The following is a 27,043-nucleotide window of genomic DNA, read 5'->3' on the forward strand; positions in this document are numbered from 1 at the left end:
GACGGAGGCAAGATCCTGAAGGCTAAGTTGCATTCTACACCGCTACCAGTACATATTTCTATTAGTGAGTATATTTAAAGCTGTCTGCAATTGAAAAGTAATGCATGTGGATTCATAATGTGATATTATTTGGATATATTTTTGTTCGAATCTTCTACAATTCTCCAAGGGCTATCTAGATGTAGATCTAATCTTACCGGTATTAGCGTTATCACAATAGTCCCACGTAGGCCCATCGCCGTTTGTTTGAATGGCCAAATGGCCAGCTGAGTTTAGGTAGGTTGCCTAGTTTGTTAGCATGGTAGGGTCTAGGGCTACTACAACTTCTACAAGTAGATTCTAATAGTGAAATGTTTGTGGGTTGATTTTTAGCGTGCAGATATTTCATGAGAGCAATTGCCCGATTTGTTCATGTATGGGTGAATTGCAAGTAACTTAAGGCGTGAATAGTGAAGGGATCGAAGAAGAAACCGGAAATTTCATAAGTAAAGAATTGGTCTGCATTTTATTATTAATATTATATTTTTGAAGACGTGTCTAACATTGAATAATTACACTGTCACTGTTAGCTGTGTGGATAGTATTCAGAAGTGATACAAATTTTCTGTTTTGTGTCAAATCGACAGGAAAGATCTGGGTTTTTTTTTTTTCAGTCTAGAAAATCTCAGGTTATTTTGTCCAACAGAATTATAGGCCTAGCCTATTATAAGCCTAATGTTTTTTAGGCCCTAACGTGAACTTATAGCATTAGCATTTACACTACAGAGAACCAGCTATACGTTACCTGTGTCATTGTTACGTTTACAAGTCCTAATGTTACTATCTAACGTTACTAATTTCTAGGTCTACAACAAAAACTTGTAAAATACTAGGGGTTAGGGTTATAACTGCGACTAGCCCGAACGCGAAGCACTGTGTACAACTAACAGGGAGTGCCCTGGGAGTTTAGGGCCGGTATAACTGCGACCAGCCCCAACACGCAGTGTTGGGACAGTGTGTAACTGTGTACACGGAGCGTCCCGGGGTTAGGGCCGGTAGTACTATCTGGAGAGTCCGACAGTGCCGTGGTTAGACTAACTAGATCAAGTAGTATGGTAGGGGTCCAACCCACCGACCGGGTCCATAACGACCGGTCGCGCATTATAATGGCATTGCGCGTACAGAAAGAAAATGTACGCATGGGACTACGCGCAACGGTGTTCGATTCTTCACTGGGCTACGCTACCGAGTAAAATGTGGCGAAAACAACTAAGTATTCCCTCTAAATTACCGAAATTTAGCAAAATCGAATAAGGTTTATCGTGTAACTACATATAACTAGGCCTACCTTTGCTGACTCGTTGTTAGATGTAGAGGCGTATCCTTCCGTAATAAATTTGACGATTTTGACCGCAAAATTGTCACCGCCGCTTGTACGATCGTGCACAGTACGTTACACATACACATGACATAAACATTTTGTCGCCCGCTTGCGCTACGACCGTACGAGTTGATGCAGAAACGAGAAATGAATACCGTGAAAAAACAAACCGACTCATCTAATTTATTTCAATTACGATGAAAAGTTTCCTAATGAAAATCAAGTCAAATTCATCAAACAGTCCTTCAAAAGTAATATCGAAGGATTCAAAATATATTCAAATATTATTGGGGAAAAAATTACGACTAGAAAAAAACAGCAGCTTGTCGAAAAAACGCGTTTAAGTACGCTTTATACGTATTGTCAATAGAGGGCGGGGTGGTCGGTCGATATGAGCCGGGCAACTGAGTGCGGAAAAAATGACACCCCACGCGTTCGAAGCCGCCATCTAGAGCGCGTACCTCAGATCGCATTTTCAGTGCGCGCTTTTGAATCCGGAGTATTTTCTCCACACGTGATTAAAATTTCAGGCAAATTGTGAGATTTTTTACGTTTCTATTGATAGAAAAACGTTAGGTGTCCGATATTATGGACACCCAACCATAATAGTAGGGCCTAGTAGTGGTACGTAGATCCAGGTCTACACAGAATATGAATTGGAAACCATGGTTCAGATCTTGGTTCAGACTTGAAAGCTATCTTCAACAATTCTAAGTGCATACAGCACTGTATTGTAATCGCAATGCATGTGTCACAATAAGATGGGGAATGATGTTTACCCAAATTCATTGGCATGGAACCTCTAGAATTTTACTGCTATACTACCAGGGCCCCGTTGCAAGAAACTCAAGTTGCGTTTAAACGCAACTCGCATCCTACGCAAGTATCTCACGCAACTTGCGTTGGATACTTGCGCGCCGTTGCTAGAAGAGACTTGCGTTTGATTGCAACTTGCGTTTGATTGATAAACGCGCTATCGGAACGAATTGTCATGGACGAGCCTAATTTCCGGTATTTCCCTGAAAAAACGGAACGCGCGTCTCCAGTCAGCGTAGCTCTCAATCGTCTGCTCCCTGTTGTTGCTCCACCGGTAAGTATTGGTAAAATTGAAGTCGACTAATAAATGCTATTTTAGTCGTTGAAATGATGGTATTTTGAGTGAATTATTAACAGCTTCAATTATTTAACGTAAGTGGAAAGCATAGATAAAGTTCTTTTCGTTGTAATAAGCATTTCACGTGCTAATAATAAAAATACTTCCGATAATAGTTACGTGCTCACTCACGATCGCACGGTCGTGCGGCGATGCGGGTGAAGCTGCTGATGATGTGCTAGTACCTGTAACGTTAGTTTCGAATGTTACTGTAAAAGTGGAAATTTTCGCGGTGTTGAAATTTTCGCGCATTTCGCGCAACCAGAAACTAGCGCGAAAATAAAAACACGCGAATATTTTTGCTTGCCATACGTTCCTGTGCATGATGTCTTGATTCCGCGGAATTAAAAACACGCGAAACTCTTCTGACCCGGCCTAGCGCGAAAAATAAGTCGCGCGAAAATATCCACTTTTACAGTAATTTGATTTCATTTGGCCTGCGAGTGTCGGCTTAGGTCCCCGCGTGAATCCGCTGAATGCTCTAAAGTGTGCTGTATTTCCGTTCCATTATAGGGTCTATCGTCTGACGTTACTTGTGCTTGTGGTAGAAGTTAGATAATTAGGGCCAACAGCAACACTGCAGAAACCCTTGTATCAGGCCTAACATGTTACTATATAATAGATCTAGGTAGCCCTAGCCCAGGCCAGGCCCAGGGCTAGTTTTGTTTCAGGGTTTGCCTTTTTCATTTGCTTTGGGTTGGGTTGGTTGTAGCACTTGCGAACCCTTGTCTAACGTTTAATAGTCTTTACTCTTAACCTGTTTTAGTCTTTATTGTAATTAGAGATAGACTATAGCCTGAGCTAATCTTATTAAGAATGTTGTTGAGTTAAAAAAAAAAAAAATCCATGGGGCAGACATAGGCAGGGAGTGGTGAAAGCTGCTTGAGACCAACAAGGACATTAAGAGTAACAAGCCCATGATTTGCCCAGTGCTATATGAGTATGATTGGTACAGCCTAGTAGGCCTATTCTTCTTCTTGTTGTTTACTGTCCAAAACCCCTAAATAGTTGGGACCAACTGGACAGGGTTTTAAGAAGCATTCTTTTAACACTGAAGCTAATCTAACGTTAATTATAAGTATAGGACCTTGGCCTAATAAATAATTCACATAGCAGTCTTGTATACATGTAGCTAGATCTATAGCATGTTTTAAATCTTGATACAGCCTGCTACCTCTTGAAATTCACAGTAAACAGGGCAGCAAAGACCTGAAGCTTCACAAAAAGTTTTTGATCTTTATGACCTCTTGCCAAACTAGATTTCAATCTGGAAATTAGCAAGCGACTTAAGTCGCGGTTCTTATTTTGGACCGCTGTGCACCAGTAGTTGTGCACTGAATCGTGATCTAATAGTCATCTTGTGCAATTGAAGTTTGTTGTGATGTTTATTATAGTCAACAGCAGCCAGATTACAAATGACTAGTGAGCTCACAGAGATAATTTACATTTAATGCTAGTCAGCCTCACCTCCAGACAGCACTGTGCCATGATTGGTACCTGGTACAGCTACAGCATGATTCTTATTGGTGATAATGTTTAAGCATGCAAATTAATGGAGTTGTATTACAGTGCATAACAATTGTGTGTGTGTGTGTACGAATCAAGGACCTTTGTAACTAACATGGCACAAGAGAAGGTATTATAAATTCCACTTTTTTTTTGCAAAATTTCTTATATAATTTTTATATCTCGAATATGCATATCAGAATGTCATTATATTGACAAACAATCTTCCGAAAGATACACTCAGGACTTCATATATTTTGGAAAGTGAATAGCATGAAAATCATGAAGTGTACCAAACTTGGGCATGTTACTCTACATAGCACTTAGAACCTATCCGTAATCAAATGCACAGTTTTTCCAATGCTGGTCGAGCTTATCATTAAAAGCATTAACAGAGCATGCTGAGACCACATCTTCTGAGAATTCTACATATGGACCACTGTTGGCAAAAAAATACTTGCTCACATCCACTCTAATTACATACCATTTTCCAAGCTTCATTGAGTGACCACGAGTTCTCACAACACTGTTACAACTCAACATGTCAAACTTAGTGTGATAATTACCATGCAAATATTTGTACACATCAATCATGTCCCCTCTTTTTGCCTGTAACTGAGAGGTGGTAGGGGTAGGTGACACAGGCTATAAGAGTCTGACAAATGTCTCATTCCTGGAATCATTTTAGTGGCCCTTCTTTGAATACTTTCAGGTAGTCTCCTTTGCTCCCCTAGTTTGAATGTTATATGGACAAGTTGATGAGTGAAGAATAATTTGCTGATGATTGTACTGTCCATTAACAGCCTGTACTTTTTTATTACATTGTTATACCTCCGTTATCTTGTAGGGTAATGGTATTCTGTGATTTATGCATTGACCTGTGGAAATGGTATTTTATTTCCAGAATATTTCATAATGGATTGCTCACAAAATGAAGTGGATTAATATTCAGTATCAATACAGATGCTTTCATATGCCATACAAGTCTGCAAAGTCAGCTGTCATAGTCATAATGTCAAACATCATTCATCGACTATGATAAGTGATTAAGAATGAATCACTTGGTGAATTTTTCTGTATCAATGGTTCTGAAGTTATTATCTTAAGCACACATTATCTCTGTCTTATTTTTCAGGTTGCTAGCTCATATCGTCAAAATGGTAAGTCATTTTCAGAATCTGTGTTTTAGTGTCATTGCCAAATTGAAGTTATAAAATTGTGTAATATACTCTGCATGTCTTTGTTGCCAATACAAATGAGAACTACTTGAATGAACAATTCTGGCTGTAATTTGGCATTCTTCACTTACAGTAAATTATAACTGATTTTCAGATGCTGGATCTGTTATTTCATGTTTTCTGCAGAAAATAAAACAACAACAAACCAAAACAAACAAACAACTCTTAGATATCTATCCAAAATAGGCAGGGCATGAAAATACAAAGGATACTATATTTCCAACATGAATGTGGACTGAGTGACAGCAGCAGTAGTACTAATGCACATCCATTAAAGCTTGACATAACTTTGTCATAAAAGGTTGCAAATCTTACAGTTTGGTGGAATTATATCTTGATAGGAACTCTGTACACCATATGATGTCTTGATCAATATCAGGAAATTATGAAAAATATTTAGAATGTTTTCACTTTACATATTAATAATAAAGCAATCAGTTAACCTTTTTCAGAAAGCAGGGTGACTGATATTACCCTAAAAATTATGTCAGTAACAAGTTCCATTACTTTTATTGTATCATTTGCAAAACAAAACAAAAAGAAATCCTTCAAGATGTTACAATTTTACTTCTAAGCATTTTCCATGTCCGAAAATGAGAGTATCAGCAGTTTTTGCCAATCTTCATTTTGTATAGGTTGCATCTGTTTCTGTTTGTTTTTCAGTAAAGTGTTACCATACATCACTATTGGAGGTAGCAATATATTCATAATTTATAGTTTTCATGAAGAAAAACAAATTATGTAAACAGACATTAAACTATACATTTAGTGAAATCTGCATTTTTCCTCTTAAATTTCAGGAAGATCTGTCAAGAAGAAGGAGAAGTAATTGGAGAGAGGCAGAGGTGATGGCTTTGTGCCAATTTGTGGGAATGCACAAGTCTGCCCTGTTTGGCAAGGCAGGCCATGCCAGCGTTCCAGTAAGTTAGCCTGTACTGAAAGCTTTTACACAAACTTATATTAACACTTGCTTCATTAGAACTTCACTATTCATTCAGATTGTTTTGGTGCATGTATTTCTCACATACAATTTTTGTACCAAGACATATTCCTGGAACCCCCCCCCCCCCAATATAATTAGAGAGCATGTACTATCATCTTTCAGTAATTCACAAACATCACAGCATCACATGTGCACATCATGTTCTCCAATTGAATGTATTCATGTAGGTATAATGTGTTTAGATATGTAGAAACAGTAAAATGAATCTATATACAGGTATGGAGATACCTTGGCCAGTTATGTGATGGGTGCTGTATTATTATATAGATGATGACTGGCGGGGGAAGGAACATACCGAATGTTCCACCCGAAGGGTTTAAAATGCTAGTGAGGGAGGTTATAAGTCCCGAGACGAAGTGGAGGGACTTAACCTCCCGAAATAGCATTTCAAACTCTGAGGGTGGAACGTTTGGTACATGTTCCCAACAACAAAGGTCATCATCTGTTATATTATATGGGTTAGTCAAATACGTCAAAGTCAACGTCAGCCACCTATCACATGCACAATGCACTCGATAGCTCGCTCGCGCAGAGCCAAATTCACTGTGCGCGCGGTCCTAGGCCGTCTGTCATTTGTTACGTGAAAATGTTTTCCCATGGGAGAACATAACAAAAAATGTTCGCCCATGGGCGAACATAACGAATGTGCCTCCATCACGTGACTGTGTTTAGCCAATCACTAACCGATATTTGACTAACCCATTTAATATTTTGTTATGACTGTGATGAGATGGAGGCCTCAGAAGATGTGGACTAAGTTCATTTGATTGCCTCATAGGGATAAGTTCACCTTTGTATTCATGGTGATTGAGTAAATACATGAATATCTATTGAACACATCATTGATAATTTCAGGCAAATCTTGCAATATTTTCAAAACTTACAAAATATCTTCTTACAATTTTCTATGCTTTGACTGGTCTCTACAAAGACTTAGCTACATTTTATGATGTGACATGCTTAGAAGAATTTCAAAAAAAAATGTAGGATATTCCACAATTGATATCATTTATTTAATTCTCTTTGAAAGAACAATTTTCTTCGACTGAATGTTACTTTAATATATTGAGGGTAACATTTTCACAACAACTTCCTCACAACAGCGCCCACGACGTCAACTTCGCTTCCCACTCATTACCACACCTATCGCTGGCTCCAGAAGACGCCCTCACCGACACAAGTCATCCACACCACCGGCGTCCACCCTATCTAGTCCGGACTCCAATCTCCGGCCACGACCTACTAACAGCCAAGTTAGCCCTCACAGATGTACTCCACCATCAACACACTCCGAGAACAATAGAACTCATCAGCGACCACAACACTCCACCTTGCACGCCAACAGCCGACGCTCAGCCCGCCTGCGAGCCCGCCACAACCGACCACTTCCATCTAGGTCCGCATTCTCCATATATAGCCCGCCTCTTCTCAGGTCACGCTTCACTTCTGACGAAGGACAGTCAACCTGCCCGAAACGTCAAGTTCCTTGGTTCTCCCAGTTATTCTTATAACTAGACATCTTGCTCTACCTTCACTAGCACCTTTTATTCAGTATTTAATTTCTCTTTTTTTCTCTCTCCCCAACACTTTTGTCTGTTTCTAGGCTACTCATCTTTTCTGTTCTCTTCTCTTTTCTTCTTTTTCATTTTATTTCTTCCTTCCATACAACCCAACGGTCAATTTCAGGACCACTTGTATTAATTTAAAGTTTTTTTCACAGGTTATTTCTCTTGCCTTGTCCCCTCAGGACTACACTTTAACCTTATTTTAATCTATCATTTTGCATTTCTCTCACAGGAACCTTTTCAGGATTTAACTGTCATCAATTTTCCTCTCCATAATTTTTTTTTTCTCTCTCCTCTGCAGCATTTATTTCTAAGAACCACCCAAGCCCCCTCTCTTTTACTTCTTGAATTTCATTTTTTCTTTTTCTTCTTCTTTTATTTGTTTTCTCCCACCCCCCCCCCCCTCTCTCCCTTCTCTCTACATAGTCTCATCTCTCCTCGACTTACCTTTCCTTTGCAGGATTATACGTCCTTTCTCCATTGATTCCGCATTACATAGTCCACATTGTTCGCCGACTTCGTTCTTCTCTTGGTTTCTTGAATCTTCACTTCTCTCTCCTATCTCCATGATTTCCAACATTCAACTCCTCCCTCTTCCTCTTCCCTTCTTTCTCATCTCTCTCCTTCTAACGATGTCCGAACATCTTACTTGTTTCTCACTCTATTCTTCCTTACCACTCTCTCTGTTCCTTTCTCTACCGTCTCCACTAGTGCAACTTCAACTTCTAGCCCATTACTGTCCCCCACTCTTCACTTTTTCCCTCCTTACAACCCCCATATGTCGCTTCCCTCTTCAATTCTCCTCTTTCCAGGCTCTTCTGCCAAACAACGATCCGGTTAAGGACTACATACACATGTTGTCACCGCAAATCTTTCTCCCTCATTTTCCTTTCCTTCTAAAAGAAAATGAAATCATTCATTTATGCATGAAAATGAATATATCTTGAATTTCCTTCATATTTTCTTTGCATTGCTCTATGAATGTTAGCTAGGACAGCTAAAGTTGTCTCTTTATGCAGTGATGACAGCACTGAAACTTGATAAATTTATAACTTTTAAATGCATTGTCTACTTTTACTCAAACTTTCAGTGATGTGTTATAGTGTTAAATCATTCACTCTATCCACATGTTTAGTTATGGAAATTTGTCCCTGTATATCAATATAATCCATAACTGTATGATTACAGTACATTCATGCTACTCATTATCTTCTTCATTTCAGCAACATATACATTTTTTTTTTTCATACACAAAAGAGATATTTGTTCACATTTCCTCAAAATGATACTGTATAAACAGTGGTGAAAGATGTGAACGTGTAGTCCAGAATATTATAAATCGATAATATGTCTCTGCTCCTATTGTATGCATTCATGATTACTTTCTTCATTTTCATTTATGTTTTTAGGTGGAAAAGCGGAAAAAAAGGTATTGGAAGAAAGCAGCCGTACATTTGCGAGCAGTTGGTTTCTTCAGGGAGGAGGAGGAAGTAAGAAGAAAATGGGGTGACCTAAAGCAGAGGGCACTGAAATACAAGAGTGCAAGAAATGCAACTGGTAACGTTACATATCAATGCATGTCTTTTCTGTTCACACTCGCCGTATTCTTGTAATGTTTCAACATGCATAACATTTTTCATGCAAATATTACTGAAAAGAAATGAAGTATGATTTGAATGGGCAATGCGTTGTCATGAATCTGTAAAGACCCATACACCTAAACACACCAGTCAATGTCTTAACAGGGCAATATGCCATTGATCATATTTTATTGAAGCTAAAGATTTGAATGGTGCATTTCATATGTATATTGAAATTATTGTCAGACTACATATTGCATTGATTTTAAGTGAAAAGTTAGTTCCGGTAAGGACTTGTGAACCCGTCTTGCACCATTTCATATTTGCTTTGCAATATATTGAAAGAGTCTACCAAGAAACTTATACTTGGATGACACGATTTGATGGGATGATGAGTTGTTTCAGATTATTTTGAGATTTAAAAAAAAAAATTAAAGTCAGTTTATACCAACTTCCAGAAGGATCAAGGTTTACTTGGCCTGAGGGACAACTCAGCCCGCTATATTTCAGACAATTTATACGCAGTTAGTGATCGCCATACATAGGCGCATGTTCATTTTGTAGGCGCGCCAAAGAGGTTCTTTGATATTTGCGTTGTATGAACTTGGCCAAAAACTGCGACCATCCAGAACACGACGCGCTCCCATAGTACAACACTTTACAGTCCTTTACTGTAATCATACAGAGGGACAACACAGCCCCGCCATCAAAGTGAGGCCGAATTGTCCCAGAGTCCGAGTTAGCCTGACCCTGATCAGATAAGTTCTGATATGCAAACATTTCTTGTTAATATTTTGCATTTTTTGTCGTTATCCAACGGATATCTTGTTATTACAGCATTATTCCTTACATTTTTTAGGCATACATGTATATTTTGGAGCAAAATTTGAGAGATTTGCAGGCATACCAGAACTATGTTTTGCCTCAAACTTCAGTCCATTTATTCTTTTGAAGCCTCTGCTAATTTTTGACCCGCTACAACAAAAGGATCCTAAAGTCGCTGACGGGTGAGCCGAGAAAATCGAGTTTGAAGTTAGATCATCAAAATCCGTCAAAACATTCGGATTTCTGTTTTTGACATAATTTTGCAGTGTAATGTATCTTCTATCATCTGCCGAAATTTCGAAGCTAAATGATCAAAGGAAAGGCAAGAAAATAACATTTTTCTTGGCCATGATTTTCCGACTTTCAACGGAACAGAAACGTGTCCGAAGATTTGGATTTAGCGCCGCAGCTAGACCCCGCCCTAGCAATGAGGGAGTGATCTCATTGGTCAGTGCGTTGCATCCTGGTTACTGATTGGTCGTGCGTAGACCGCTGGCGCTAAGCTTGAATGAACATCGCGGAGGTTGCTAGGAGCGTACCTTCTATTGTCAAAGGTGAAAACTGTCTTGCTTCCCCTTGACCATGATAGCGTCGGAAGGAAATCTTTGCAGGAAGTTTTCTCGAAACGCTGATTTCTTAAACCACTCGACATGCGCTAATAAAATCATCGATATATCCGCAACCGAGTAATTTCATGAGTCATGTATTATATGACATTAAAGCGGAATACTAAGGGAAAAATGCCATGTCATTTTCAGAAAATTGTCCTCCCCCGACTTTCGGATCCTTTTGTTGCAGCGGGTCACACTTTTATGTTATTCTAACAAATCTGTATCCGATTTCAGTGTAATTCATTACCATAATTGCAATGAACAAATATCTAATTCCAAATACAATGTGTAAAATGAAACATCAGCATCGTACCAAAGTAACAAAAATAATCACACAGCATAGTGTTGAATCAGCGCATTTTATTACATTTTTGTGAACAGCCTCAGTCATAATAAATATATTTCTTTAATATCTTGGTACTGTGTCATTAGTCATTGTAATGGCTGTTTAAAAATAAAATTAATCTTAGGTAAGTTGAATTTACCATTAATCACCAAAACGAGCACACTAAAGATACATGTAAATGTAATCTACACAACTCTTCAATTTTCAGATATTGTATTGGTGCAATTGATAGTTGCATGTACAGCCTCTGCACTTTTTTCCAGTCATATCCTAGCCCGGTGTCAACCGTGATCATAATGATTGCAGTGAACAACTGATTAGTCCCAGATGAATTGAAGCAAACAGCATTTCTACAGAAACAAACACATTGAGAGTATGCAATTGATACACTTTAATCCCTCACTAGATCATATAATTCCTCATATATTGAATCATAATTATAATAATTCAAATAACCTTTTTAACTTACACGACTCTTCAATTTTAAGATATTGTATTTGTGCAATTGATAGTTGTATGTACAGCCTCTGCAATTTTTTCCAGTCATATCCTAGCACAATGTCAACAGTGATCACAATGATTGCTACATGTATGAACAACTGTTTAGTCCCAAATGAATTGAAGCAAACAGCATTTCTACCGAAACAAAGACATTGATAGTATGCAATTGATACACTTTAATCCCTCAATAGATCCTATATGGATTCATAATTCAAATTACCTTTGTGTCATATATGATACCTCTCATCTTATACCAAAATTGTAACATGCAGATCACTAACGGAGTTTGTTATTGATTGGAGGGAAACGGCAAATTACTCTTCCTATTTAATGTAGGGCAACCAGGAAACATTTACCAATTGGCAAATTTATGGGAAGGAGGGATCCTTTTACCATTGTAATTGCAACAGATAACTGAAATAAGCAGTATATTACATAATCAGGCCAGACATGGCCTCTAAGCTCTATCAACCAGAGGGTTCAACCATACATCACTCAGAGATCACAAGGCGTTACAGAAGCAGGTGTTCCCTTTGTAGTTAGTATCAGTGTATGAGCAGACAGTCACAGTGTATGGGAATTTTGTTCCAAGTTCTGGCCAAACATAGTCATCTATTAAAGTCTACCTCTCTCAACTGTGAGTGTATTGTTTTCTATGTGATATGTACTCATAGCAGGTCACTTCAAATATGTTCACTGATGTTACAAATGTGACATAAACATACAAGTTACTGACTGTTGACATATTATATTACATGCAGGTGGAGGAAGCCTTGAAATAAAACCCTTGATGGAGGCGGTACTTGAAGTGTTGGCCAAGGAGACTGTTGTAGGTGTAATGGGACAGGAGACTGAAGCGGGGTTCAGTTCATCTCAGGTTGGGAAAGTGTTTCATGGCCATTTATCATGTTTTTTAATGAGCATTTGAATTTTTATTTTTCAATTTCACCAAAATAAAGTTTCCAACAAAACATTCCAACTCCTGTCATTTTTTATTCAAGAAGTAGGCCTTTCTGTTCAAGTTTGGATTGTAGGATTATAACATTGTAAAAGGAATTACATTTTGATCAAAAAACTTGAATACTGAATTACTTTAATGCATCACTTTTTCTTTTAAAGGTTAATTTCTGTTTCAAGTTATAAGTCATAAAATTGAGAGTTAATAAGGAAAGATACATGAGGTAAATCGCAATAGACAATCTTTTAATGGATAATTGTTTAAAAATAGTCCTCTTCAATAGATAACATGAGCTATTACCAATTTGATTCTGTTTACTGTTTGTCCCTTTAATAGAGCACCAACGAAAGTGGAACCGACGCTGCCTCAAACCTTTTGAAGCAGTTGCTTGAAGGGGCTGCATCCTCCCCAGTGCTCCCAACGATTTCAACTCCAGTGCAACCACCCACTCCCATCATTCCAGATCGTCCAGCTTCTCTTCCCCCTACATCTGATCCCCCTGCTACCCACCCGACAGCATCTCGTCCTCCTGCAACTTGCCTCTCTGAATTTCCTGTCCCTACGCCACATCCCCCTACGGTCCATCCACCTGCTAGTCAGCAGCTCGTTGAATTGGAAAGAGAGCGACTGATCATTTTGCGGCAGCAAAATTCTCACCTTGAAAGAATCGCAAACTCCCTTGATGTCATTGCTTCCGCAATGTCAGCACCTAACCTGTGTTAATTCTCTAATGTACTTTGTTATAACATGAATGTATACATGTGTTGAGGTGGGACTGCAATTTGACATATCTTCTGTGAGATGATGACAAACCTGTTATGAATTATGGAACCAAAAAAAATGACATTTTAAAAAGAATTTACATTTTATTGGATGTAAATTGGTTTTGAAATGGCTTAGATATCCAGAAACAAAGAAATCCTAGTAACAGTTTTATTCTCATAATAGGACCATTTACTTCATTATTTGTTTGGATATCTGTGCCACTTACAGGACAAGTTAACTTTCATGCATACATGTGGATTTAGTGAATGCAAGAATAAAAAGGAGATCATATCATGAGAGTTTGGGGAAAATCAGACAATCCGTTACAAATTTACAGATTTTTATGGTTTCTGCACACTCACTGCTGAATGAGAAGACTACTACAGTATGTGATGTCACATGCAAACAATGACAAAAAGAAAATATAAAAAGAATTTCACTCTTTTTGAAAAAAGTTGACATTTCCTCGACTCATCATTGACGTAAGTTAAGGGTAATTTTACTCCATCTTGCCGTCTGAAAGAGGAAAGTCAAGTGTTCTTGACTATGCGAGAAAAGTGTGAATATCTTGAATTTTCTTCTTATTTTTCTTTAAATTGTTATACACAAATGACATCAAAAGCTGTACTAGTCTTCTCATCTAGCAGTGAATAAGCAGAAACTTCAAAAATTGATAACTTTTAAAAGGATTTTCCGATTTCCCTCAAACTCTTGCTGATGTATTCTTCTATTGCATATTGCTGCATTCACTCAATCCACACCTCTATGAAGGTGAACTTGTCCTTTAAAATTGGACTTCTTTAATTTAAACTTTGAATACCTCTTCAAGCAGTATGATCTTTATCAATCTTTGCAAATGGTTTGTGATTATCTCACAGATAGTTTGAATCTGCATACCCCAAATCACCTCAATCTATTCCATCTCTTTACAAATAATGTTAACTGCTTATCCATCACAGCATATATAGTCTGGATCATCAAATTAGTTCAGGGGGCATTAAAAGGCTCAAAATTTGTCATGACTGACAAATTAGGTGATCCGATGTATCTGCAAAGATTTTTTTTTTTTTTTTTAAGTACTTTTCCAAATACACTTGACCCTATCAGCTTCATTGGTGATGAGGGGCAATTGGCCATGTAATGTTTAGATTCTCATCCAGAAAAGGGAATCAAACCTGTCATCTTCGGCACCAAATTTAGAATGTGGTAGGTCATATATTAAGATATAAAATAAACATTTTGTATCTTGACCATCATTTGTGACCTTGCACCACAGAACTAACACAAATCACCAAAAATGGATTTCTAGGTAAGGACAGATTATGAACTAGCAGACTTGACAGCTTTAAAATGATGTTTGGCTCAATTCAAATGGATTCTCCTAACCTCTATGAATATTGGAAAGAAAGCCCCAATCTGAAAAAGTTAAAACTGAAAAAAGAGGCTCTGAAGTACAGGGTCTATTCAAGCGCTAAAATCTTAACTAAGCTGTGCTGCTTGTGCCATGCATGGGACAAAAATCGTGATGTTAACCACTGTAGCAACAACAATATAGAGATTATCAGATTAAGCTGAAATTGAGCATGCTTTACACATAGTCTACTTTACAAGAGAAAATGGAATAATGTAAACACGTTTTGTCCATGATAAATGGCAACTTTCAAAGCAGTAGGATCATCCTTTCAGAAGTTATTATATTTGAAAGTGACGAGAGTGCAAAGGATTTTCAGGAAATGAAGTGGCCTCTAAGAAAAACCTGATCATACCACTCTGTCAAAGATCGGGTTGTATAAAACTGCTTAGAACTTACTTTCTCCTTTAATATATAATGTAGAAGAATAGTTCTTTCAGAAAATATGGAAAACTAGAAATTGTCTTGGTTGTCCCTTTCACCTTTCTGGAGTCCTCCCCCCCCCCCCCCCCAAAAAAAAAAAAAAAAAAAAAATCAAAGGGTGCAACTTTTTGTTACTTTTGTGATGCATGGTCACAAAAGCACATTCAAGATGACATCTGAAGAAAAAGTGTTTATCTTTAATATGAAATGATTCTCTAGACATGATATTAGTGTGTGCAAATTTGTGGACATTACGTCACATATTATACAATATACAAGGGGAAGAATTTTTGACCTATGACGCTACCTTGCACAGAGAAGATGGCTTCTGAGGACAGAGTCCTTATTTCATGAAATGATTCAGGTAACATTGTTTGATATATGTGTACAATCTGCCTTCTGTAAGGCCTATTGTAACCGAGATACAAAATAAAGAATTTTTGACCTTCATGCATCATTTCCACAACCATATCTATGCAAAATATGGGGGCAATATGCCATGCATCTACCAAGATACAGAAAAAGATGTTTTTGATCCTTGTCCCTGCTTTACACAGCCAAGATGGCTCCTAATTAGAAAGTTATTTCATGAAACCTTCAATATGGCTTCGGCTAAATCTGTGCACAATATGGGAGTGATGGGACATGTAATTACAAAGGTACAGGAAAAATTCTAGTCTTGACTCTTCCTTTGCTCAGCCAACATGTCGTCTGATTAAAAAGTCAACATTCTATGAAATGATCATGTTAACTTGGTCTACGTATGTGCACAATCTGGTCCCCGTAAGGGACTGTATAGGTCAATTCCACGGAAAGGTTGCATTTTATGAAAATCAAACTATTGAGTATAGATGATTAATGAAGCTTAATTAGATGATCTGGTATTGTTTACTCAAAGCAGCCTTTCACAACGGATATTTTGATACCTCATTTGTGAACATCGGTGAACGTGGAGTGGAGTTATGTCCGAAAAACCTTCATTTTTCATGAAAATTGCCAATTTTTTGCAGAATTTATGTATCATTTCTGATACACTATTATGACCATAATACAGCTTGTGTAATTCTCAGATGGCTTATTTTCTGAATGTTCTTTGGTCATAGATTGGTTTTATGATGTTCTAGAACTTGTTCCAGCATCAGTAAATATTATTCTCTCAATCTCAAAATGTGGTAGTTGATAGCGTCCCATAAGTCACGTTTTTGTGTCCCATCAGTCACACTGGTTTTCCCTATCCTGCTACTGTACCAATGAGTAGATATTCATACCACTTGGCTCAGGGTAAGCACCAACCCTTTGCTACATTCAGGAAAGAAAATATCTTTCCAGAGACTCTGTGTGTAAGAATATTTCAGAACTTACTTTCCCATGTGAAAAACGGTGGTCCTCAGATGTCCCATAAGTCACGACAGCAATTTTTCGTTGCTGTACGTAATGCAATGATACTTTTCAAACTAAGTATGGTGTTTTCATAAACTGTGATATGATGGATCTAACCATGAACTGAGAAAAATGCATTTGATGCAACTATTTTCTCAAAATACTGGTTTGAAATTGCCGAAATTTGTCACTTTGTCCCATAAGTCACAATGGAATTGACCTATAGTAACCAAGATACAGAAGAAATAATTTTTGACATTTTAAACTCATTATTACGGCCTTGATGGCAGTTGGCCAAAGAGTTGTTATTTTATCAATGTATCGTGGTCCATGTCTGCAAAGCATGGGGATGATACCGCATACAATCACAAAGCTACTGAATGAAGTATATTTGACCTTCGACCTCCTTTGCATGGACAAGATTGGGTCTAAGCAAGAAGTTGTTATTTTGTGAAATGATTGTTGTATCATGCTCTTTAAGTCTGCAAAATATGGGAAAGATACAACATGTATTCATGAATACGCAGGATTTATGACCAATGACCCAAATTTACCTAACCAAAATGGTGTCAGATGAAGTAATTATTTAATGAAATGATGTACATGACATGTACTAAACAAGTGCAAAATAGTGGGGTGATATTGAATTTTCTTCATTTGCTATTGCTAAGAAAATCACAGAAAGAAATATCTCCATACATCGAAGGAAAGATTCATTTTCAGATAAGTTTTTTGATGTGATCCAAACATATATTATAATGAAAAATGGATACATAGCCCCTGGTCTTGGATAAAACATATTCATCGAAGGATAGTGAGCTAGTACTCACAGAAGACAGTCGTGTCCACTTTCATTTCAAGAAAAAATTCACTACCATAGAGATAACTAGTCCAATTTGACAAGTTTACTTTCAATCCATTTTTTTTTTTTTTTGAGGTGGTGAAGTTATCCAATATAAATTCTGAGGTATTGTTCCAACGATCTGAAATGGACTGAAGATCAATGGATTTTACTTTCATTTTGTTATTAAGAGAGCATAGCTGCTAGTGTGGACATTTTAGCAATTCAGCTGGCCCATTGACCATTACCCTTTGAAATCTTGGCCCAAAACTTTCCCCAGCGAATTTATCTGAAAATGCATGTACATGTATGTACGCTATATGTTGAAATGAAGTACTTTCAGGCAATGCATGTATATAGGAGTAATTGCGATGTTTTTAAGAATTTGACTTTAACCTTTAATCTTATTGAGCATGTGCAACCAGGAGTTGATAGGCACAGCTCTGTTCACTATTTTTTTTTTCTAATTGACACTCTTCACAAGATAGATTTTGGAACAACCTGACATACGGATAACCCCCGAACCCCAAAAGTAACTTCATGGCTGAGGCATAAAAGCACATGTATGCTGTACTTATGGTCCAAAGAAACCTAGGCATCAAATGCACGGACTATCTCTGCTCGCACAGCTGCGGCTGCTGGGTCCACATTTCTGTTGACGAACTCCATTGCAGCATCTTCGTTGGCAGGTGCGAAGTCGTCATCCATGTCCTGTCCACCCAGATCCTTTGAGATGTTAAACAGGACACACGCTGCTGTGATGATATTGCAGGCTCGCTGGGGGGAAATTTGCAGTCCATGGCCGATTAAACAACGAAATTTGTTTTTAATCTGGCCGTTGAGTTGCTCAATGATGGACCTGGTGTGAACATGTGCACTGTAGATTTTTAGATGAAATTATAAAAAACAAAGAAAAAATGTCAACGTTAATGTTGTCTTACCCTCCTACAAATTGAAAATGAAGACATCTTTTGCCCAGACATCAAAATAAAAAGTGAGGCATTTTCACAGTGAAAGGGTACATTACATTTATATGCATAACCTCCTTTACAATGATGTATTATACAATACTGTTATAAAGAGGTAATTGTGTCAAATGCCACAGAATTGCTTGAAAGAAGCTGTCTATCAGAATTTTGCCAAAATAAATCATTTTGGAGTAACTGTATTCAACTGTAAACAGATATCTACCAATATATATTAGTGTTGTAATGAACAGATCTTTTTTTTTTCCTAGATAAAGTTACAGTAAAGTAAAGGTTGTATATACCAGTAAGCCTTCTTCATTTTTAGATTGGTCTGAGGGTGTAGTACCACAGTGTGTAATCATTCAGAGAAGAAAAGATTGAATACATTTGTTGATGTAAAAGAAATACAAAGGAAATGATAGCAATGCGATACACAAAGATAAGATATCTGTGAAATAACTTCAGTATTCACCATTTTCTAAAAAAAAAGGAAGATGTTATTCAATGAACACTATGTCATGTTATGTTTTGTAAACATGTACCATAATATTTACTGTAGAATTTTACATACTTGGTTACTTACTGGTTGTATGCATGTTCTGCTCTTGTTTGAGGGTTCAGTATTGGGGTCATGAGGTATGGAAGCAAGGGATATCCTGAATCTCCCAACAGGATGCCTTGCAGTTGGCCACTTTCAAACTTCTGGAAGAGTCTGCTGTTCTGTGATAACAGTTTGTGATACAATGCAAACTTGTAAGAATACAAAATAATGTTGTTGTTTTTTTAAGTTTTTTTTTGTATTCAGTCAACCTACAATATTTATATTTTCATATATATGTGTGATTTCAATTGTGACATTTTTTTTTTTTGAAGTGAAGGTAATATGAATTTTCTCACATTGACTTATCAAATTTTATTGCATTTAGTTTTTTATTTTGTTTCATAGTATTATTGATTCATTTCCTAAGGAATTATACATTGATGGCCTTGTACAGCAGTATTATTTCTTGTTTTAACATCATCAAGACTTTTAAAGCAATGTACATTCTAACAGGTTCTTTTTCATAACTGCTACTTTCAAACTCATTTAAATTGTAATCTGTTATGAAACTGTAGCAACTCTTTTGATACATATGGTCAAGTTTGTGAGATTTAAAGCAAAACAAAATCGTGCATTTTCAGATTGTTTTATCATTATCAAGAGAATTTACCTGAAATATGCGACTATCATGTGTGCTGCCTGGCCATCGCGCAACACAGTTGGTTATCCTGAACTTGGCATCGCATGCCAGCTGAACATTTATTGTACACCTTCCCTTGCGGTTTATGTAAACATAATCGTCTTCCCCGAGGTGGCATCCGTGCAGAGAGATATGTGTGCAATCTATCACACTGACGACTCTTGGGAACCCCGCGATTTGGTGAAACTGCTCCACAGTTGAGGCTACAACTTCTGGAGCATTGGGGAATGTGATGACCTGAAATTTGTTGACAAGACAAATTGTTCTTCATCGAATTGAATACTTTGAATAACATCATTAAAAGTCTAAAGTACAATACTCACAGTATATGGTACTGACATCTACGTACATGACATTTGTATTATTGTTGTCAGTTTGTTTCTATACCGTTTGTATTCATATTCCTTTTCATCAGAATGATCATTCCAATGAAAAATTATTATGATGTTGAATAAATTATTTCTTCACATCATTGACACCTAACTTTATACTATTCTATTTTCTCTTCTACATTATACTATATGTAAATGTATGGTTACATATATATATATATATATATATATATAATATGTACATACAATGAAGTTTTTCATTTTTTTGTGTGGGATGTATGTGATGCATTCAGTACATGTGTGCGTATCATGATTCACTGCTTTAACTTTGCACATCTACTAATAAGTAGTAACGCTTTCAATGGAGTGTACCCATTTGACACATGTTATTGACTTGTACATCAATGTATGAGAGTGGAAATATTTTTGTTTTGTTTTGCTGTTATATATGTATTTGTGTGGTGTTTTGTTAATTTGTTCTTTATGGGGCGGGTGCTACAGTTTGGTGTGTAGACCTATATGTTCTATATGTATACATGTGTATATATACATGTAGAACATATACAGATTACAGGGTATTGGTTTCAATTGTCGAGATATTTCACTTGCATTGTGGAATGGGTAATAAGGTACATAATTGTGGTCATATTATGAAAGTTATTAACAGACGTTGATGTCTCTAGCAAGCTATTGGAGGCAGATTTTTCATTTGAAAAAGAACTTATAGAGGATTTTGAAATATTTCATTTAAAAGATGTAATATGAATTTATAAGAAGAAATGCTCTTTAAAAAGTGTGCTGTAACTGCACATTTTTAAAAGAAAAAAATATATATTCTAGCTGCTTGCTTTAAGTTTACACTTGTATTCTGATGTGTATGAGCGTGTGAATGTAATGCTAATATGTAATGACATTCAAATATTATGGCCTAAACAGTGTTTGCAGGCAAAACATTTTTTTTTTTTTTTTTTTTTTTTAATACAGTATAAAAAGCAAAAAGTTGCTGGATTAATTGCTGCCCTCTCAGGCCACGTACATGTAGACGATCTCGACGATTCGATTGTTTAAACTACCACCATACCGGTACCGGTGCACTGTACCAGTAGTTCAGAAAGGCTCGACTTGAAGGCTGACAAAATATCATATAAACTGAGTTAAAGTGGTGTACATCTTCCTGAGCTGAGCTAAACTGACTGTCTGCAAATTCTGCAAGTGTAGTTCACTACTGGACATTAGACAAGGCTAGGACTGCTGAGTTACAAGTGAATGTTCGCTTCAAACAACGTGGGAAAAATGTAGCAAGGCAAGGCAAGCTGTCCGCTGCAGCGTATAAATGACTAGTATGTATCGTAACAACGGTAAACATTCGTCGGGCATTCGTACTCTTAGTCCCAGCCATGGTTGTTCATGGTGGCGAGTGGCACGGTGTTCATAATAAAAGTTTTTAGTTCAGAACATTGCTAAAATGAATGTGGTGATATCAATAGCAACTTGATTGAAAGTCGGTATCTAGTTCCAGAATACAAAATAATTTTTACAAAGGCAAATAAATGTACTAACGTTGTTTTTCTGCTGGCACAAGGCCTCGGCAACAGCATGCACACATCGGGACACTGTGCTGCGGTGTACACCGTGAATACTCGCAACGGAGTCAAATACTGAGCCGGTAGCCATGAAATTCAGGGCAATTAGAACTTGAAGTTCAGTAGGGATGGCATGACTCCTTGCTGTAGTGCGCTGTAGGTGGTCGTCAAGCATGTTGACAATGTGCATGATACCATCCCTACTGAAACGATATTTCTTTCTGAGTTCCTCGTCAGTGAGGGAGTCCAAGGCAGAGAACCTTTGTTTGAAAGTACGATGAGGCCGAGGAGCTTGATGGAGTGCCTCCTCCTCCTCCTCAAGTTCTACCACATAGGCAGCCATTTTGATTGTGTTGTGACTGATTGTTTGCATTTGATCTACATCAAACGCAAAGTTGCGTTGGATCGCAAGGGACTTGCGTTTAAACGCAACTTTGCGTTTAAACGCAAGTCCTTTCAGCAACAGACTTGCGTTTAAACGCAAAGTTGCGTGGGATTTGGAGGACTTGCGTTTGATTTTTGGAGTTGCGTTTAAACGCAAAGTTTCTAGCAACGGGGCCCAGATGTCTATAGATCTAGAATCCAGTGGTATAGTGATCCTGAGTAGCACCTACTGACCTAGATACTACTTAACCAGTGTATACCAAAAGTATAACCAGACTAGACCCTTTGCCTTGGTATTCTTAAACATATTATCATTAACATAAGTAGGCCTATCACTCATCAGTAAGGAAGTTATAGGTCTTCTAAATAGTGCTATCTATCTAGGCAGTTAGTAGATTCTATAGGTCCATACTCCGATGCTAGTACCGCTTACACAACTTCTGTTAGCAATTTAATTGATGATGATGATGATGACATGACAACAGTTGATGATCAGAGTCAGACTGTGGCTGCATTTCAGGCTGTAACTGATCAACCCGAATGTGAAGCCACAGTACAGCTGGTCCTACCAGATCTTAGGTAGATGTAGACCTTGCAACATGGATGCCTATCGACAAGATCTAGAACCTCCAGAAGTCATAATACCCTAAACTATAGGCTTACACATGTTGAATTGAGACAACTCAAATACTAGTAGTATGTCTTTTAATCATTCCCCCCCCCCAAAAAAAAATAATAATAATATAAGGTCCTTTACATATTTAAACTGCAAAAACATGTGAACTGATTTCAAATTTCATGCAGATTCTAGATATTGTGTGTAAAATCTTGTATAATCAAACAACAGCTTGAAAACACATTTTCTATTTTGTATTCACATTTTTAATTATAATGTTAGATATGGAACATCAGTCAGACTGCTACAATCAGACTTCTTCATCTCATAAAGCCCAGAGTCAGTTGCTGAACTTCACTGAATACAGAACCAAACTGCTGAACTTCACTGAATACAGAACCAAACTGCTGAACTTCCATCTTCTCCACAGCTAGACTGCTACTGAACTTCGTCGAGACTTACGATGTATCTACCAGCATGGTCACCTTCAACAGAATGCAAGTATTGTAGCTTATAATACTATTTTAGCAGACAACATATCTGTATATTTTCAAATACTACAATTGCAACATTATTTATATTTGGACATCAAATTGTCTCTGGATTTTTAGTTGAATAGTGTTAGACAGGAAATATTAAAACAATGTTTGCTGTAATGTCCATCTTGGTAATTGAAAACAAACATTCTTATCCAGTGAATAGTGACCCTTCTAGAAACAACTGTTTTTTGCATTTTTTATTTCACTATCTGTAGAATATTACATACTGATCCTATTGAAAAGAGATAATTCATGGAAGGGGGGGGGTACCTGCATGTCTACATGTATCAAGCTCCTGAAACAAACTTTAGCAGTCACGTTATCTTAATAATGTAGGCCCTACTATGATTGTTTATTTACCCTCTCCCTTTTCTAGTATCAAGAAAACCTTATGCTCTTACAATGTTTGAAACAAGAATATTCGACATAGCTAATCATTTGAAACTGTGAAAAGTCCTATTTATAGCTTATGGATCAGTAGATACTAGTGAATTCATTCTTTCAAAATCAATGGTAGGGCTTTTCAATTTGATTGCTATAGCTTGTTATAGCAAAGGCAAAGTACCCATCTCTAACATACTTTCTAATGTCCCATGTCCTGCACTATTGTTTTGTTTGTAAGATATTAACTGTTCTTGTATATTGAATAAACTCCAAACAGCCAAGGACCAGACAACATGTGAATTTCATCCACTTCAGAGTTAAGGACTGGGGGCAAGATGCAAATGGGAAAGTCAAGTGACAGTGTCATGGATATTCCACCATCTTCATTTGGTGTGTTAAATGATTATTTTTAGCTACTGAAGCAAGTTGAGAAATCATGTTATCTTGATCATCTACAGTTGGCAGCAAAATTATTCAGCCCCTCTCTTGCATGTTGGACACTCTGGCATAATGAATCACATTATAACTGAGATCATTTCTAAATCATAAAAGTGGTGATCAGATAGTTTGCTACAAGTAAATAACAGATCAGTAGCCTTTGATTTGCATGTAGTTACAAACTTTGATCATTCATGTATAAAGATATATGGTCCCAGTGAGCACATTTATGGTCATTTTCAGTCCTTTCAGTGATCACTGAAATGCTTCGTTGAATATGGTTTGTTCACTCAATGTTTTGATAGGTGACACAATATGATAGAATTTGATGTAGGATTCTTAATATTTCAATTGGCATTTTTCATTGTACAAAAATATTTAAATGAACTCATTTCTAGTGAAAGTTGCCACCATAGAGTTTGTACAGAGGTTTAGCCGTGATATTAATAATTCAAAGTTTAAGTCATGTCAAAATGAATATAACCCGATGAAATGCTAAGAGTTGTGTATAGATTGGTAAGATACTATTTAAAATTCCATAAAAACAAAAGAAATTAATCGTTATCGTCGGACCATAACACGTAATGCTTCAGTGATCACAGAAAGGTCTGAAATGACCATAATGTGCTCACTGGACCTTATCTCTTCATGCATGAATGATCAGAGTTTCTAACTATATGCAAATCAAAGACTATTGAGCAGGTAGGCATTTGTCATAAACTATCTGTTCACCACTTGTATATGATTTAGTAATTATGTTATTTATTTTGCTATAGTGTCCATAATGCAAGGGGGTGAATAATTCTGCTGCCAACTGAATAAAGTGAATGCTTGTTATTAATTTCCCCTCTCATTCATTACTAAAATTACCTCATACTCTTACAATTTGCTAACAGTTGCTCATTACATAGTGATTCAAACTTTGAAAACTGGCAATTACAACTTGTTGTTCACATAATATATCTTACAAAATTGATAATAATTAATGAACATTTTGTTATTATTGCTTGTTTTAATAAAGATGTACACTCATCTCAAATATTTTCCAACTATCCCATTTGTGCATCCGATGTTTCTGTTTGTATGGTATTTAACTGTTCTTATATTTGCACACCCAAAGGCCTGAAGAGAGCTGAACCTCACCAAGCCTTGGGACAGACAACTGCAGCTGAACTTCACCCAGGTCAGAGTCAGACTGCAATTGGACTACAAACTGTATAGCAGCATCTTATCTACGACAGAACACAGGTATGCTTTTCTCAAATTAAAATTGAAAGTATAAAGATTTTACAAAATAAACAACTTGAATAACAGTTGAAAAAGGGCAACCTCTGTTGATGACATATCAGTTACAGGTAATTCGGTCTTTCTTATTTTAGCAATTATTGTAGACTTGGTGGACAAACAATGTTACCTCTATATGTGAACTGTTCCATACGAGAAATGAAGAAATTAGTGCATTTATACACCCCAGTTTGTAGTTTATTTAATGTTTATGTCTATATCAGCCACAATTGGGAATTCTGTACGGCTTACATTAGTTGATTTACGCACTGACATAGCAATGCAGCTGATTTATTGCATAACCCATTGAATCATCTTTCTGTTTATTTTGGAACCCCCAGCTTGCCTGACATAAGTTACAATCCTTTTTAAAAAGTCATGAATGTATAACGTTCTGTCAGACGAGTGTTTAAAGTCACAATCACATTCTCATTTTGAGTCTGTGTCACACCTTTTTTTTTATCAGGAAGAATCTGCTACACTAATTCTTGTGTATGACATCCCAGACGATTTTCTTAGTTTTTTTTTTTTTCGTAGATGCTGTTAAACTGTTTCTAATATACTGTATAAGAAATTGCTGAAAAGTAGTTCTGTGTAATGATATGTGTGCCAGTCGTGTGTGTATTCATTCAACTGTAAGCCCACATATTTTAACACTCTGTATAATGTCAGGCAGAGGGGATGAATGGTGTGTCATAAAATTTCAGTATGTAACCAATATTTTTTTTTCCATATTTGTATTTCTTTTTTCTTTCATATAGATTCTCAAGGCATGGAGCTTGCCGAGGGTGATGCAGACAGGTTGAATGCAACATATGATAGTTTTTACCGCTGTAAATATATATATATATATATATATGGATTTAATCTTTCAAAATCAATGTATATACAGTGAAACCCCATTATAACGAGGTCCGTGGGACGGCCAATATTGCCTCGTTATAACCGGTTCCTCGTTATAACCGTACGCACTAAAAACAAAGAAAACATAAGCATGGAGTCACATATACCAAGCAATCAAACTTATGAGCAGTCTTTGTGTTGTTATTACGCAAGTAAATGGATCATTATCATTGAGAAAGAATAAAAAGGAATCATTTGTGAGTTGATACCAAAAGAATAAAAAAAAAAGAAGGGGTTGAAAACGCGTTCTTTGTTTTTCTTCTGAAAAAATCTCTTCGCGTGTGTTGTGCATGCCTTCTCGAAAAGTGCACGACAGGGTTGAATTTGTAATCCTTTCTACACCTATCTCTTCCTCGTGTATTGAACCATTCTGAAAGAATGAAAATATCATTTGTGAAACACAGTATAAAATTTTAATAAACAAAATCACATTGTATTAAAAACATTTGTTACTTTTTTTTTCTGAACATGGGTGCAAGCAGAGTAACATGCATTATTAAACTTATTTTACGCTGTGTGCGCCCAGCGGGATCGCGATGATTACATTATTAATTATTTAGGCTGTATTCCATGATGTTTGCACTAGCAGGGGTTGAAAATGCATTTTGTATTTTTCTCCCCAAAATCTCTTCGCATTTTGTACATGTGTCCTTGAAAGGTACACGACATGGTTGAATTCATGATCCTTTTTACGACTATCTCTTCCTCATTACAACGGACCATTCTGAAAGAATGAAAATATCATTTGTGAAACACAGTATAAAATTTTAATAAACAAAATCACATTATATTAAAAACATTTGTTACTTTTTTTTTCTGAACATGGGTGCAAGCAGAGTAACATGCATTATTAAACTTATTTTACGCTGTGTGCGCCCAGCGGGATCGCGATGATTACATTATTA

At 36.8% G+C, this 27,043-nt stretch overlaps 2 protein-coding genes and 1 long non-coding RNA gene across 4 annotated transcripts; 2 read left to right on the forward strand and 1 right to left on the reverse strand.

Moving 5' to 3' along the window:
• On the forward strand, positions 1–26,850 carry LOC140239340 (uncharacterized). The gene is made up of 5 exons (XR_011901973.1): positions 1–64; positions 22,873–23,087; positions 23,791–23,903; positions 25,072–25,199; positions 25,997–26,850. It is a non-coding gene; the product is annotated as an uncharacterized lncRNA (long non-coding RNA).
• On the forward strand, positions 5,060–13,818 carry LOC140238827 (uncharacterized). Of its 2 annotated transcripts, none has more exons than XM_072318725.1 (5): positions 5,060–5,179; positions 6,058–6,177; positions 9,235–9,382; positions 12,450–12,565; positions 12,983–13,818. In XM_072318725.1, exons 1-5 carry the CDS (start codon positions 5,177–5,179, stop codon positions 13,367–13,369), a joined length of 774 nt encoding a protein of 257 aa, XP_072174826.1. In that variant the 5' UTR covers positions 5,060–5,176; the 3' UTR covers positions 13,370–13,818. The 2 variants fall into 2 exon arrangements, with proteins under 2 accessions (XP_072174826.1, XP_072174827.1); XM_072318726.1 differs by having other exon boundaries at positions 5,095–5,179; positions 6,062–6,177.
• Positions 18,058–21,933, reverse strand: LOC140239114 (putative nuclease HARBI1). Its single transcript, XM_072319003.1, has 4 exons — positions 21,568–21,933; positions 19,646–19,912; positions 19,018–19,154; positions 18,058–18,343 (listed from the first exon to the last, which is right to left on the reverse strand). Exons 1-4 carry the CDS (start codon positions 21,931–21,933, stop codon positions 18,058–18,060), a joined length of 1,056 nt encoding a protein of 351 aa, XP_072175104.1.
• Positions 26,851–27,043: the final 193 nt, after the last annotated feature.

Source organism: Diadema setosum, chromosome 15 (assembly GCF_964275005.1).
Source record: "Diadema setosum chromosome 15, eeDiaSeto1, whole genome shotgun sequence".
Lineage (NCBI taxonomy): Eukaryota > Metazoa > Echinodermata > Echinoidea > Diadematoida > Diadematidae > Diadema > Diadema setosum.

Excerpts from the sequence above, each read along its gene's own strand:
- LOC140239114 (XM_072319003.1), bottom strand. The coding sequence starts at position 21,933 with ATGGCTGCCTATGTGGTAGAACTTGAGGAGGAGGAGGAGGCACTCCAT. Across the intron at positions 19,913-21,567 it reads TGTGCCAGCAGAAAAACAAC|GTCATCACATTCCCCAATGC; the intron begins GTTAGTACATTT and ends AACAAATTTCAG. Across the intron at positions 18,344-19,017 it reads GCAGAACATGCATACAACCA|TGCACATGTTCACACCAGGT; the intron begins GTAAGTAACCAA and ends AAAAATCTACAG.
- LOC140238827 (XM_072318725.1), top strand. Across the intron at positions 6,178-9,234 it reads CAGGCCATGCCAGCGTTCCA|GTGGAAAAGCGGAAAAAAAG; the intron begins GTAAGTTAGCCT and ends TTATGTTTTTAG. Across the intron at positions 12,566-12,982 it reads CGGGGTTCAGTTCATCTCAG|AGCACCAACGAAAGTGGAAC; the intron begins GTTGGGAAAGTG and ends TCCCTTTAATAG.